The sequence below is a fragment of the Candida orthopsilosis genome (genome assembly GCF_000315875.1).
Source record: "Candida orthopsilosis Co 90-125, chromosome 3 draft sequence".
In the NCBI taxonomy this organism is placed as follows: Eukaryota; Fungi; Ascomycota; class Pichiomycetes; order Serinales; family Debaryomycetaceae; genus Lodderomyces; species Lodderomyces orthopsilosis.
The window spans coordinates 1,012,505-1,026,364 of NC_018296.1; the positions used below are offsets into that span (position 1 = coordinate 1,012,505).

At 37.2% G+C, this 13,860-nt stretch overlaps 9 protein-coding genes across 9 annotated transcripts; 4 read left to right on the forward strand and 5 right to left on the reverse strand. All coding sequences in view use genetic code 12, as the record gives it.

Annotated features, from left to right (window-relative positions):
• Nucleotides 1–3: 3 nt before the first annotated feature.
• On the reverse strand, nt 4–294 carry CORT_0C04470 (hypothetical protein; the record flags this gene model as incomplete). Its single annotated transcript, XM_003868676.1, has 1 exon — nt 4–294. The coding sequence occupies one exon, from the start codon at nt 292–294 to the stop codon at nt 4–6; it is 291 nt and encodes a 96-aa protein (XP_003868724.1).
• Nucleotides 295–374: 80 nt separating this feature from the next.
• Nucleotides 375–821, forward strand: CORT_0C04480 (ubiquinone oxidoreductase; the record flags this gene model as incomplete). The annotated part of the gene is made up of 1 exon (XM_003868677.1): nt 375–821. One exon carries the CDS (start codon nt 375–377, stop codon nt 819–821), a length of 447 nt encoding a protein of 148 aa, XP_003868725.1.
• A 347-nt stretch (nt 822–1,168) lies between these two features.
• Nucleotides 1,169–2,320, forward strand: CORT_0C04490 (Dys1 protein; the record flags this gene model as incomplete). Its single annotated transcript, XM_003868678.1, has 1 exon — nt 1,169–2,320. One exon carries the CDS (start codon nt 1,169–1,171, stop codon nt 2,318–2,320), a length of 1,152 nt encoding a protein of 383 aa, XP_003868726.1.
• A 387-nt stretch (nt 2,321–2,707) lies between these two features.
• CORT_0C04500 (hypothetical protein) lies at nt 2,708–5,255 on the forward strand (the record flags this gene model as incomplete). The annotated part of the gene is made up of 3 exons (XM_003868679.1): nt 2,708–2,711; nt 2,794–2,838; nt 2,896–5,255. 3 exons carry the CDS (start codon nt 2,708–2,710, stop codon nt 5,253–5,255), a joined length of 2,409 nt encoding a protein of 802 aa, XP_003868727.1.
• A 144-nt stretch (nt 5,256–5,399) lies between these two features.
• Nucleotides 5,400–6,848, reverse strand: CORT_0C04510 (Gpa2 G-protein alpha subunit; the record flags this gene model as incomplete). The annotated part of the gene is made up of 1 exon (XM_003868680.1): nt 5,400–6,848. One exon carries the CDS (start codon nt 6,846–6,848, stop codon nt 5,400–5,402), a length of 1,449 nt encoding a protein of 482 aa, XP_003868728.1.
• A 761-nt stretch (nt 6,849–7,609) lies between these two features.
• CORT_0C04515 (hypothetical protein) lies at nt 7,610–8,008 on the reverse strand (the record flags this gene model as incomplete). The annotated part of the gene is made up of 1 exon (XM_003868681.1): nt 7,610–8,008. One exon carries the CDS (start codon nt 8,006–8,008, stop codon nt 7,610–7,612), a length of 399 nt encoding a protein of 132 aa, XP_003868729.1.
• Nucleotides 8,009–8,084: 76 nt separating this feature from the next.
• On the reverse strand, nt 8,085–9,665 carry CORT_0C04520 (kinase subunit of RNA polymerase II carboxy-terminal domain kinase I; the record flags this gene model as incomplete). Its single annotated transcript, XM_003868682.1, has 1 exon — nt 8,085–9,665. The coding sequence occupies one exon, from the start codon at nt 9,663–9,665 to the stop codon at nt 8,085–8,087; it is 1,581 nt and encodes a 526-aa protein (XP_003868730.1).
• A 1,188-nt stretch (nt 9,666–10,853) lies between these two features.
• On the forward strand, nt 10,854–11,069 carry CORT_0C04530 (hypothetical protein; the record flags this gene model as incomplete). Its single annotated transcript, XM_003868683.1, has 1 exon — nt 10,854–11,069. One exon carries the CDS (start codon nt 10,854–10,856, stop codon nt 11,067–11,069), a length of 216 nt encoding a protein of 71 aa, XP_003868731.1.
• A 201-nt stretch (nt 11,070–11,270) lies between these two features.
• Nucleotides 11,271–13,491, reverse strand: CORT_0C04540 (Gfa1 Glucosamine-6-phosphate synthase; the record flags this gene model as incomplete). The annotated part of the gene is made up of 2 exons (XM_003868684.1): nt 11,271–13,425; nt 13,487–13,491. The coding sequence occupies 2 exons, from the start codon at nt 13,489–13,491 to the stop codon at nt 11,271–11,273; spliced, it is 2,160 nt and encodes a 719-aa protein (XP_003868732.1).
• Between the last annotated feature and the right edge of the window lie 369 nt (nt 13,492–13,860).

The following is a 13,860-nucleotide window of genomic DNA, read 5'->3' on the forward strand; positions in this document are numbered from 1 at the left end:
GTTTTAATTTACAACTTTGTTTATAGTTTGCTCAAGATCCTTAGATTGTTCTAAAAGTTGAGGATGATTATTCTTGTAAACAGTTTCCACGTCTTGTAAAATCTTGTCAGTCGATTCCTTAACGGCTTGTAGTGTTGCTCTTAACTTGCGTAAATTACTCAACTCCTTTGCATAATCGTTGTCCATACTGGAGATACTACGATTACCTATGACTTGTTTACTAAACGCAATTTTTTTTGTCTGGAGTACACGCAACCAATCAAACAAAATTAAATTTTGTATTACAACAATCATTAAAATATTTCATTATAGTACTTTGGTAGTATACACAGCATCATACACATTACTACTGAAACCCTAATCATATACCAATCATGTCTACATCAATATTCCGTTTTGCGAAAAACATATACAAATCAGGATTAAGAAGGGCAGGTTGGCAATTACAAGTACACAACGATGTCAAGAGTGGTACATTAGTAGGAACTGATGATCATGGTAACAAATATTATGAAACTGATGCACCCGAAGAACCAATATTAAGAACAAGATGGGTCGAATATAACAACTGGTCTCCAGACATGTCACAAGTTGAACCAGGATGGCATTATTGGTTGGGTTATGGATCGAATACTCCACCAAATAAGTTACAAGGAGATGAGAAAACCACTAGAGCTTATCCTTTACCTGCTCAGCATAAACCCAACATGACCAATTCTCCTGGTGCCTATGTTTGTTATAATACTGCCAAACCAAAATGTCAAAGTTGGAGTCCTGAAGTGAAGGAAAGAACAGGTGAGAAAGTTGAGACGAGAGTATAGATTGTATTTATTCATGGGTTGCAATATAAGTTAGGTTAATTCATTGAGACTTGCGCAATATGTTTGCGGCAGCGATTTTGTAGAGAGAGACCGTTATTATGGGCAAATGACGGTCTCGTACATGACCCACTGAAGTTGTAACTTAATGCCAGTATCAGTGAGATATTCGCAGATACTCGACACTTGCTTATTTCGAGGTCTCTCGTACTTTCTCTATATCGATTTCTTTCTTGTTTTTAAAGCTTATCACTCACGCGAGATCATCGTATGTTTTAGTGTTTTTCTGTGCAATAAATTTTTCACCCATCTCTTATAACCAGTCTTTACTGCACATAACCTCATACACAATGGCTGAGTCAGGTAAACTTCCCAACTTGGCATCAGATGCCGTCTTAAAACAATCAATACCAGTTCCTGACTCATTTGAAGAAGTCAGTGGTATCGACTACTCCAAAGACAATGCATACAATATGAATGCTAAAGATTTGATTTCATCAATGTCAAAAATGGGATTCCAAGCCAGCTCTTTATCACAGGCGTGTAAAATTATCGATGAAATGAGAACTTGGAGAGGCAAACACAAATCAGAACTTGAAGAGCACAAGCAAGGTGGAGAATTTGACAACAAAGGATTTCAGAAGACAACCATCTTTATGGGTTATACATCAAACTTGATTTCAAGTGGGTTGAGAGACACTTTGCGTTACTTAGTTCAACATAAGATGGTTAGCGCTATTGTTGCCACTGCTGGTGGTGTTGAAGAAGATTTGATTAAATGCTTGGCTCCAACATACATGGGGGATTATACATTACCCGGAAAAGGATTACGAGATCAAGGAATGAACAGAATCGGTAACTTGTTGGTACCAAACGATAATTACTGTAAGTTTGAAGAGTGGATTGTTCCTATATTTGATCAAATTTTACAAGAACAACAAGAAGAGTTAGCCAAAGAAGGTCCTAATGCATTCGATGCCAATTCCAAGGCTAACTGGACCCCGTCAAGACTCATTGATAGATTAGGAAAAGAAATCAATGATGAAACTTCAGTACTTTATTGGGCCCACAAGAATCAAATCCCCATTTTCTGCCCAGCCTTAACTGATGGTTCTATTGGTGATATGTTATTTTTCCACACATTCAAAGCATCGCCACAGCAATTACGTCTAGACATCGTAGCTGATATTAGAAGAATCAATTCAATGTCAATGGAAGCATCAAAAGCAGGTATGATTATTTTGGGTGGTGGTTTGATTAAACATCATATCTGTAATGCATGTTTAATGAGAAACGGTGCTGATTATGCTGTATACATCAATACAGGACAAGAATTTGATGGATCTGATGCTGGTGCAAGACCTGATGAAGCTATTAGTTGGGGTAAGATTAAAGCTGACGCAAAATCAGTCAAAGTGTATGCTGATGTAAGTTTAGTTCTTCCATTAATAGTTGCCGCTACATTTGCAAGTGAGTGCCCAGAAGCAAGTGGTGAGAGATAGGGATGTACTAGCTAAGAGAGTCTAAAAGACAATGTTGTGACTATGTCACTTTTGTAAATAGAAGCTTAATAGACTGCAACAAAACCTTCTCGAAGCAAAATTGAAGCTTCAATTGACAATGGACAAATATCTGTAGCTGATATAAAACTATATAATAGCACCGTACTCTCTGTCAGTGTTAAAAGATGTGGCTTCAGTTTGCAATCAATTAGATTGTAAGAGAATATTGACAAAAGGACAATAATTATGAACCACAATATCGAAATTAAGGGAAAAGCCGAAAAAAAAAAAGATTTGGTCCTAAACGTCATCATCTGATACAAATTAAAGGACTAACTATCGTTTATTACGTGATCCCAGTGTATACTGATAACTATAATCCACAAAATGAGTAAGTTTCTTTTACAGGCCAGAAATTTGATGGATGGCATAATTAAAGACTATAAAATACTAACTGTTATCCCTTTTTACAGCCCCACCAAAGAAGATGAGTTTGCAGGATTTCCTTCAGGATGAAAGTATGTAATCAAATATTGGATGAAACAATACCATGATACTAACAAAACATTTATTAGCATTTGGCGGATCCTGGGCAGATATTGATGTGGATATGGCATCGATCTCCGTTCCAATTGAGAAACCATATGGGTACGATGATGGGTATTCCAGAGGTGGTGGTGGTGGATATCACGAACCTAGTTCATCGGGGCCACCATATATTGTCAAATTAGTCAATTTGCCCGTAACAGCAAATGACGCATTCATCCAAGATTTATTTCAAAGTAGATTCACGCCCTTCGTCAAATTCAAGATCCTTACAGATCCAGCTTCAAACATCTTGGAAACACATATAATCAAACAGGTTGCATTTGTCGAATTAGAGTCGGTTCAAGATGCGGCAAAAGTACTCAAATGGCATGATTTATATTACAAGGGAAACAGACGAGTCATTGTTGAAGTTGCCGATTTTAATGATTTCCATCATTGTATTCAATTCAACCAAGAACATCATCAGGAAATTCAACAAATTCAACATGAATTTATTGCTCAAAAACAACAACAAAAACAACCCAGGCACATGGCTCTACTTGACGAATTAGATCTGGACAGGGGATCAGGTCCTGGATTCAACCAAGGACGCGGTTTCCGTCAACACCAGCCACCAACACACTCACGTCCATTTCATGGTGGTGGTATGCCTTTATCACCTGAAAAACATCATGCACCTCTACACAACCGCAGACCATCATTTGATACACAATTCCCTGCCCACAAACCTTTTCACGGACTTGCAAGTGGTACTGCACCATTACTTCACCAACAAGAACCAATACAACAAACACTTCGTCAGCCACATAAACCTAAAGCTAACCCATTTGGAGGTGCAAAACCAGTAGATACTGTTTCGCGTCAACAAGAAATTGAAAAGAAGTTGATAAATTTGAATCAAACTACAGTGCAAACACTTGGCGATGACCCAAGTGTTGATGTTGATGCTGTTATTAAAAAGTTTCACGAAACAGCATCACCCAAACAGAAAAGAAGCGAGCTTTCGTATGGACGAAGAGCGTCAAACACGGAGAGAAGATCGCTGGTTGCTATTTTAAGAAGAGGCTCCCATGATCATCAACAACAACAGCAACAACAGCAACAACAGCAACAGAGCATTGCAGCCCACCCCCAGCCTCAACAAGCTATCACAAGTTTGGCAGCTGCTCCAGAACCTTCTGAGAGTCCTGGATGGGCAAACAGCACGGGTAAGTCATTAGCGCAATTGTTGAGTGAACGCTCAGACTTTGTGGCAAGCTCCCCAAGTGCTGGTAAAAATACCCCACCAACCCCCACAGCCAAACCACCAGTAATACTAAAGAAGAAAACATTATCGTCTCCTCCTTCTGTAAAGCTTGATCTTATGGTTAATCCTGCCACCCAGGAACCATCAGCAAACCTGCTAAGCGATGAAACATCAAATTTACCAGCCGATGCACCTTCCTTTGAGCCACAACAACAACAGGGGAAACCAGTTGTGGAAACCAACAAAATTGAACAAGGAAACAGCTTTACTGAAGGAAGTACTAAGAGTTTGAATTCACAAAGACCAGTACGACAAAAACGCCAATCATCGGATCAAGATAGACCCAACTTCAAGAAGCTTTTTGAAAATTTATCATTAGAGGAGCCAGACTCAACATATCTGAGTTCATACGGAAGGCAATCGAAATTGCAAGGCGCTCCAAGAGGTAGAAGTAGAGGCAGAGGTGGATATTTTGGTGAACGTAGGGGAAGTCGAAATGACAAATTCTCCAATGGTAATGACCGCAAAGAGACGGAATCCAAAAATACATGGGTGCACTCGCTCGAAGATGAAATTAGTTTTAACACTGCAATTGACAATGTTACCGAATCAAATCAGACTGCTGAGAGTGATATCCCTAGAAAATTCAGAAAACATCCTCTGTCGCAACAACAATCACAAGGAGAAGATTTTTCACAGATACAACATAGAAAAACTCATCTGGCTTCAACTCCATCAGTCTTAACCGGACTTTCTAATGATGCCGCAATCGAAGGGAAATTCAGAGCTGTATCTGCTGATGCAACCACTAAATCAACAATTTTAGACACCAGTGAAGTGGATGCTTCCACCACACCATCGAAGCCTATAAATGAAGTGGCAACATCGAAGTTAAATCTGTCAGAAGACCACATGGCAACAAGCACACAAGCAAATCATGTTTCATCAGCCGATAATGCGTCTCATGGGGAGGATGCCCCACCATCGTCTTCATTTAGAGGCAGAGGTGGACGTGGTAGAGGAAGAGGTAGAGGTCGTGGAAGAGGTAGGGGTGGCGCATCTGGTGGTGGTTTTAACCCTCGTCATAATCAATATATTCGCCCCAAACCATCAACTACTGGTTCTACATCTGAAGCATAAAGAAATGCAAAACAATGATGTAAGTATAACGTAATTATGAAATAATAACTATTAATGAATCTTTTCGTAGACCCTTCCGTTCTCTACAACTATCATTCAACGTACGAATGTTTGTTTTTTCAAGAACTACGTTATAAAACTGATTTATATAAGTCCACTATCTTTTAATGTATTTTCCATAATTGTCTCCTTTACAGCTGCCATCACCAATTGTATATTGCTAGTATCAGTGGCTTGAGTGACATGAGGATAAATATTCAATCCTGATCGATTAACTTGATTAAATCTCCAAAGAATATATTTTGCTGCTTTATTGATATTATTACCACCAGTGTAATCAGGAAAATGGGTTTCCAAAGGCGAATATTGTAATTTTTCGGCAAATACATCAATCTTGTTTAAAAATAACACAACACTAGTTCTAGCAAACCATCGTGAGTTAACTACTGAGTCAAATAATGCAATACTTTCTTCTAATCGATTTTGATTATTTTCTTCCAATAATACTTGATCATATTCTGAAAGTGAGACGCAAAAGATGATTAATGTTACATTATCAAAACAATGAATCCATTTCTTACGTTCTGATCTTTGTCCACCAACGTCAAACATATGGATATGAAGGTCATTACCCATATCAAAAACAAAATCAAATATACCCGATGTCTTTTTTCTTGTACGTAATACATCGGTTGTTGATGGAATGTAATCTGGTTGAGCAATTCTCTTCAAATTCGTCATGAAATATTCTGTAGAGTCGATGAGATAGAATTGACCTTGTTTATGAATCATAAAGTCCTTGACTTCAGGTGTATTGTAAATTTGTTCAATTTTTCCAGCTATTGTTGGATCAAATATGGCATCGTTGGTTCCATCGAGTAAAATCTCATAATCCAATACTTCATTTAGGGAATCATAATCAAGAACGTGTTTGCGCCAAGTGCCATTAACAACTTCGGACGGGTCTTGTACATCAGAGGTGGTAGCACCAGCACCAACACCATCGACGCCTTCTTCAACTTTCGGTTTGATCAACTCGGGGTCTAAATCGATAATTGCATTGATGACATTTTTAATGCAATCCATAACATTCTTATAAATGAAGGGTTTATATTCATACAATTCCTCTTGTGTGTACCCGTTTTGATGTAAGATTTTCATTTGTTTAACAATGGTAGATTTACCACTTTCCCCGGACCCTAAAAGTAGCACCTTGACTTCTTGTTCTGTATTAGATTTTGCTGCAGCGTCAACTGGATTTATTGCTTGACCATTGGCTATTGTGCCATTGCCATTTGCAGTTGCTACAGCGCCATCAGCTCCACCATTAGGCAGACCTGCTTGTTTTTCACTAAATGCTGATTGTCCATTGTTATCTAGAGTAGAGTTATTTGATTTTTCGTGCTCGCTTGTTGATCCAGTCAGCTGTTGTTGTTGGGTAGGATGTAGACTTGATGACTGGGGTTGTTGTGATTGCTGTGATTTCAGTTGATTGTTTACAGTTTGTGTTTGCTCTTGTCGTTTGGCTTGAATATTGGATGGTTTAGATGTACCATTCACTTGTGAAGTGTCTTTTGACATACACGAACCCATTATCTGTTGCTATTTTTAGTATAATTTGGAATGGACTTTGTTGTTCAGGGGGAGAGCAAGACAAAATAAATTAAAAACGAGGGTGATAGAATCCAGGACTCAAGGTAAATAAATGATGTAGGTGATAATTGTTGGTTAGATGTATTGGTTAGTTGACGATGAATGTTCTTTTTGATGCCGTGGTTAGTGTAATGCAATAGTATTGAAACCTAGGCTTTGATAATAAAATGTTATATATTTGTTTGTAAGAAAAAAAGTGGTGATGGATTTCCGGTTGTGGTTCCCCTTTCTCTACTTAATAATCACACTCACTCCCTGCAAATAAAATTATTCCTGTTATTCCCGAGGTATTAAAATGGTCATATATGTACTATACAACAAAACAACCAATACAACTCAATTTTGTAATTTCTGGTAGCTTCTTATGAAGAAAGAGGGACATATCAGATTGGGTACGGTATCAAGTCTAAGCTAATATTAGTAAGCATTTGTGGTACACGATTAAATGTGCATTCTCAGCATTTCTGCACCATGTAACGACTATAAGCACTACAAAAACTCTTACAATGACCCAGTAACTCACATACATAATATCTTATCTCAGTAATAAGGAGTACATCCATTTATATTTACAGTAGAACAATCCCTATAACTACATGCCCCTAGATCAAAGTTGCAACAATCGCTACCAAACGATTTCCAATTATTCTGATATGCAAAATTTGCTCTGTCCCTCGACACCAGCTTCACAACCCACATCATCAGGTGAACTTGCATTCAGGATAGTCCAACTTCTCTAAGTCCCATAAGCCGCTGTCATTCAAACCTATATCAAAACAATCCTCTTCAATATATTTCATAAATAAGCATTGACAGTCAACTTCTTCGGTAGAGTTCGTTGACGTAGCGACACCTTGTGAGCATGTTGTCACTTCATTATGGAATAAAGCTTCCACCTGTTTCATACATTCCAACATTGGCTTGCCATAAAGCTTCTCATATTGAGAAGTATAAGGAAATTGTTGGTCTTGTATTGTTGTTGAATTATGGTACATGGATGGTTGTTCTGATGATGGAGGATTTGGCAGGTAGTTTGAAGTATCTATAAATAATGCTGATACAAATTGACTAAAGATGAGTGGGAAAATGTTTGATTTCATTGTGATGTAATGTTTGATATTCCGTGGGAAATAACACCGACAAAAAAAGAGAGCATATATTGATTTCCCTATCTGCTTACGTTTTTCCCGATGTTTCTCCAGTGTAAAGATCTGGCGACACTTTTTCACTACCGGTCTCACGTGCAACACTCTCAGCAGTATCACCAATACTATTAGCACGTGTGCGTGTCTCCTTACCATTTCCTTTCAATTTACTAGCAGCCAATTCAGCATCTTCCTCTTCTTTTATTCTTTTCCTTTCCTCTCTTCTTCTCTTTTTAGTTTCAAATTCATGCCATTCTCCTTTCAAATCTTTTAAAAACGTTAATGGTTCAGGGTGTGGCTTCTTGGAGAAATATTCATCTTCCAATGCTTCATGAGCCGTTGGTCTATGATTTGGATTCAATGCTAATAATTTCTCGGCCAATTTAAAAGCTTCAGGCGTCATTACATCCCTGTACTTTTTATCAAACTTGGAAGCAATGTTGATCTTTGGTTTCAACATTTCAAACCAGGGTAATTTATCAATTCGAGGCCATGATTCTAATGTAGGTGTCCCCAATATATTGAATATTTTACTCAATTGACTAATTTCATCCATACCTCTGAAAGCAGCTATTTTAGCATACAATTCAATTAATAGACACCCAACTCCCCATATATCCACTTCGCGCCCGTAATCAGTAGCACCAAGCAATAATTCGGGTGGGCGATACCAAATTGTAATCACTCTATTGGTAAAATCAGCAACCTCACCCTCACCTAAAATCTTCATTGTTCTAGCTAATCCGAAATCAGCAATTTTCAAATTCCCCAAGTTGTCCAATAATATATTTGACCCTTTAATATCTCGATGAATTATCCTCTTTTCATGAAGATAATTCAACCCTTCCATCAACTGTTTGAATATGTACTTGCGATGACTTTCTTGCAATTGCAATTCTGGATGTGTAAGCAACCCCGTCAAATCATGATCCATATAGTCGAAAACCATGTAAATTTGATTATGTTCAACCATCATTTCCAATAATCCAACAATGTTTGGGTGATCAAATGATTGTAATAGTTTAATTTCACGTATGGCAGTGATAGGGAACCCTTCACGTTCACTTTCTAGTCGCAATTTCTTTACTGCTACATACTCATTAGTTATAGAATTTTTTGCCTTGTATACTTTTCCATATGTACCTTCTCCAACTTGTTGTACCCGTTCATATATTGCACTACTCCGCAGCTCCTTTATTGAATATATTTGATCACGAGTTAATGTAGGTTCTATTTCTTTTTTGGATGCACCAGGAACATAAGAGCTTCGTCCAGCATAGCCTCGCTTATTGCTACTAAAATCACGCCTCTTGTTAAAACTTGATGGACCAGATGGAAGAGGACGTTTGACACCAACACTTGGACTCAGTGATCGGTATGATCGGCTAGCTGGTCCCGATGGTCTAATTGGTGGCTTGGTTTGTGATGCTGATGCTGATACAGATGGTAGTGGGGGTGGAGTAGAATGTTGTTGACTGCGAGGACCAGTTGGTGGACCGTTTCTATAATTCGGCCTGTATTCGTCACGTTCGCGGTATCCCTGCTGTCTCTGTCTCGAGGGTCCCGATGGCGGCTGTACATGCTGGCGAGGTCCCTTTGGTCGATTTGACATGGTGGGTTAGATGATGTATATGTGACTTGCAATTGACAGTTTTGTTTGAAGTAGATGGAAGAACGAAAAAAAAATTGTTAGTTAGCACACTACAATATATTTAAGACTGAATGTAGAATTCCCATACACATAGAAGCTTCAAAGGAATAGGAATAAGAGTACCATTCAAAATCTACATCAATATAAATGACTTTTAACAAATTTAACTTTAGCAGTTTTAACGTATATTTTAACTAATAAAAGCCGTTACCGTGACTTGCACCTAACACCCGTTGAGTTATGGCCGTATGGTAAAAACTGGGAGTTTTGAGTTCGTGGATGAGATAAAGAACAACTTTTCAAACTCCTGTGTGATGTCTCTAAATATCGGCGATTCGTTGGAATACTTCTCTGCTGCAAATGTCTGTCGCTTCGATATCACATTTATTGTCGGTGTACAAGACTAAAATTTTGAAAAAGCACAAAATCACTCCTTCCTGGAGGAGAATACACCTTCAAAGACATCTCTGGAGTTATTATTCAACAACTTTTGCACTTCTGTGTTTATACCGAGTGTACTCCTTCTAAAACCATCAAAAAGAACGTTAAGTCATTTGATGGTTTTCTGAATGATCCCTCCAGAATTGCATTTGATATTGAGAAACTCTCTAATAATGATGGTCAAAGCTGACCTCCTCTAGAAAAGCATCTACCATCTAAAGCAGATTCCAGCCGTATGGAATCAAAAAATCAACAAGGCATTGAATAGAAGATGAACAATTACTCTAGGCAAGTTTTTTGTCCAATTCTGTCTTTATATATAGATAGCGAAGGGTTAGGTCACACATTGAAATTATCTCACCCTTTCCAGGAGTAACCTCATTCAAAACTTCTTGTAACAAACACCCCTCAACATAATTAGATCCTTGGTCAAAAACATATTAACGTAAATTTATGCTGATTTATTATACTACCCCCTTCCAACTCTAGATAAGTGGAGTGAAAACAAAGTCGTGTACTTTGCCTCAAAAAAATTTCTGTGTTTATCAACAGGAGATAAATCCACACCCGTAATTAAACGCCATCTCTATTGATTAACCACATTCTATCAAACGTGTACAACGCACAAGCTCAAACGTCATACATACTGACTAACAAAACCCCACAGCATCCGCATCTACATCCACACACGCATATACGCATATTCAAATGATTGGCAGATTAGCACACATTGGATTCGATTTAGTTTTAATTAGTGGGTTCTTAGCAGGTATGAAACGTGCTACTGGTATACAACCAAATTTAGATTTGATTGAAAACAAAGATGTTAGAAATTATGCTGGTAAATATTTGGGGTTAGGTGAACTGGTTTTGGATTCAAGTGCTGCGTTCTTGGGAAGTAGTCAATTCTTTACTAGGAAGTAGAGAAAGCAGAGGAGAAGAGAAGCAGAGAAGCAGAGGGGCAGAGGAGCAGAAACCGAAGAGGCAACTTGGTGTTTTGTAGATATAAGTGGTCGCTAAATGTGTATATATAAATATAAATCCAAATCTTTTACATGATCAGGGCTCTTTTCCAATTCACTTCTTACTCAATTATAGAATCTTTATTTAAATATATGCAAATCTCTATTCAACAGTGACTGATTTGGCCAAATTACGAGGGAAATCGACATCAATACCCCGATTGACCGCCAACCAATAACTAATCAATTGTACAGGAATAACATTCAATAATCCTTGTAAACAATCAACAGTTTGTGGTACTTCCAAAGTAGTATGAACTTTATCATTCGATATAATAGCATCACCTTCATTACAAACAACAATTGGTCTACCATCTCTAGCAGTAACTTGTTCAATTGCTGACATTGTTTTTGGGAAAAGTGAATCACGTGTGGCAAATGCAATTATAGGCAATTTGTCATCAACCAATGCCAATACACCATGTTTTAATTCACCAGCCAATACACCTTCTGAATGCATATATGAAATTTCTTTAATTTTTAAAGCTCCCTCCAATGCAGTAGCAAATTGATATCCTCTACCTAATAACAACAATGATTTTTGGTCATTTAAATCATCATTACATAATTTCTTAATCTTATCTTCCAACTTCAAAACTTGTTTAATTTGTTCTGGTATCTTTTGTAACCCTTGTATGATTTCTTCGTGTCTACTTGCTCTTGAAATTGAATCATTGGATAATGAAAGGGCAAACATAACAAGGGCAATATATTGTGAAGTATAAGCCTTTGTTGAAGCAACACCAATTTCAGGTCCTGCATTGATATGAACACCGCAATGGGTTTGTCTAGACATCGAAGAACCAACAGAATTGACAATACCAACAGTTAAAGCCCCTCTTTCTAAACAGTATTGTAATGCCAATATAGAATCAGCAGTTTCACCAGATTGAGAAACAAAAACACAAGTATCATCACGGAAAACTGGTGATCTTCTATCAAGGAAATCACTAGCTAATTCAACACTAACGGGAATTTCGGTCAATTCTTCAAAAATCGACCTTGTTGCTAAACATGAATGATATGAAGTACCACAAGCAATCATTAGGATTCTTCTACATCTTCTAATCGTGGGTAACCATGCTTTCAAACCACCCAAAGTCACTGTATTTTTCTCAAAATCAATTCTACCTCTCATGGTATTAAAAGTCGAATCAGGTTGTTCAAAAATTTCCTTTTGCATAAAATGCTTAAATGGACCTTTCATAATTTCATTCAATTCCATTTCCAAAGTTTGAATAGGTCTAACTGTAGATTCACCAGCACTCTTTGTAGAAGCTCTATGAATATGTAATTCACCGTCATAAATATGAGCAATATCATCATCTTCTAAAAATAAGACTTTTTTAGTGTGTTGAACAACTGAAGCCGGATCTGAACTCAAAAAAAATTCAACCGGGGTTGGTAAATCATCTTCAGAAAGAAATGCTCTTGATTGTGAAGTTCTCAAATTTTGGTCACCAGGAGCAACTGGAATAAAGCCCAAATCCTGAGCAGTTGCACCATTTGGTCCGTTCATGGAGGATAAAGTTTGACCAATTTGTTGTTGAGCAACAGCACCTGAAGCATTGTTTTCAAATTCAACATCAACAAAATCAACTTTCAATTTACGATCAGTTTTAACACCAACCAACAATGGTGAACCTTTTCTAGTACCACAAACTTCACCAGGATAATGGAACGATTTAACCAATAAACCATAAGAACCTTCCAATTCATGCAACACTTGTTTAGTCAATTCATTGAAATCAGGGGAAACACCAGCTTTCAAGTTTAAATCATAAAAATGTTTAAATAATTTGGCAATACATTCAGTATCAGTTTCACTTTCAAATTGATGTCCCTTTGACAACAAATATTCTCTCAATGCAGCAAAATTGGTAATGATACCATTATGAACAACAATAAATTCACCTTTAGCAGCATCTGATCTATGAGGATGGCAATTTTCCTCCTTTGGTTGACCATGAGTGGCCCATCTAGTATGAGCAATTCCTGCATGGTTATCAAACACATCAGTTCTATCAATGTTGTCATCATGAACTTTTTGTTTAAGGACTTTAACTTTTCCTGGACATTTAACAATAATATTGGTCATGATTTCGCCATTTTCACCATCCTTAACTAATTTTCCATCAACAGCCAAACCAGCAGAATCATAACCTCTATATTCCAATCTTTGTAACCCTTCAATAAGAGTATCAACAATTTCACCTCTGTTTTTGTCAACTAAGAAATTAACGTATCCAAATATACCACTAAAGGAGAGTTAGTATCAAGACAGTGTTGGCAAATATATTATTGATTGCAAGTACATACCACATGATTGATTAAAGCGAATGCACTAGTTGTAACTGTAGTAACCGTAGTACGTGATATACGAAAAGGTTTCACTTAATTATACGATTTGATAAGAATACTTGGAAATGTGATCTTTTTGCTGAGGATTTATATTTATAGAAACAGATGTATAAATTTTTTTGTGATGTGTTGTTATAAACTTATATTTAAAACACCTGCATACTGACTACATTTTGCATATACACTAATTATGCAATACATATGTATATATAGATTAGAAAAGAAAAAGGCGGATCCACCGTAGTATACACCCTCTACTGTATTGGGTACTACTTAATAGAATTGCGTGACCCACGTTGTATTGAAGGTGTGTGAACTTAAAATTTTGTTAG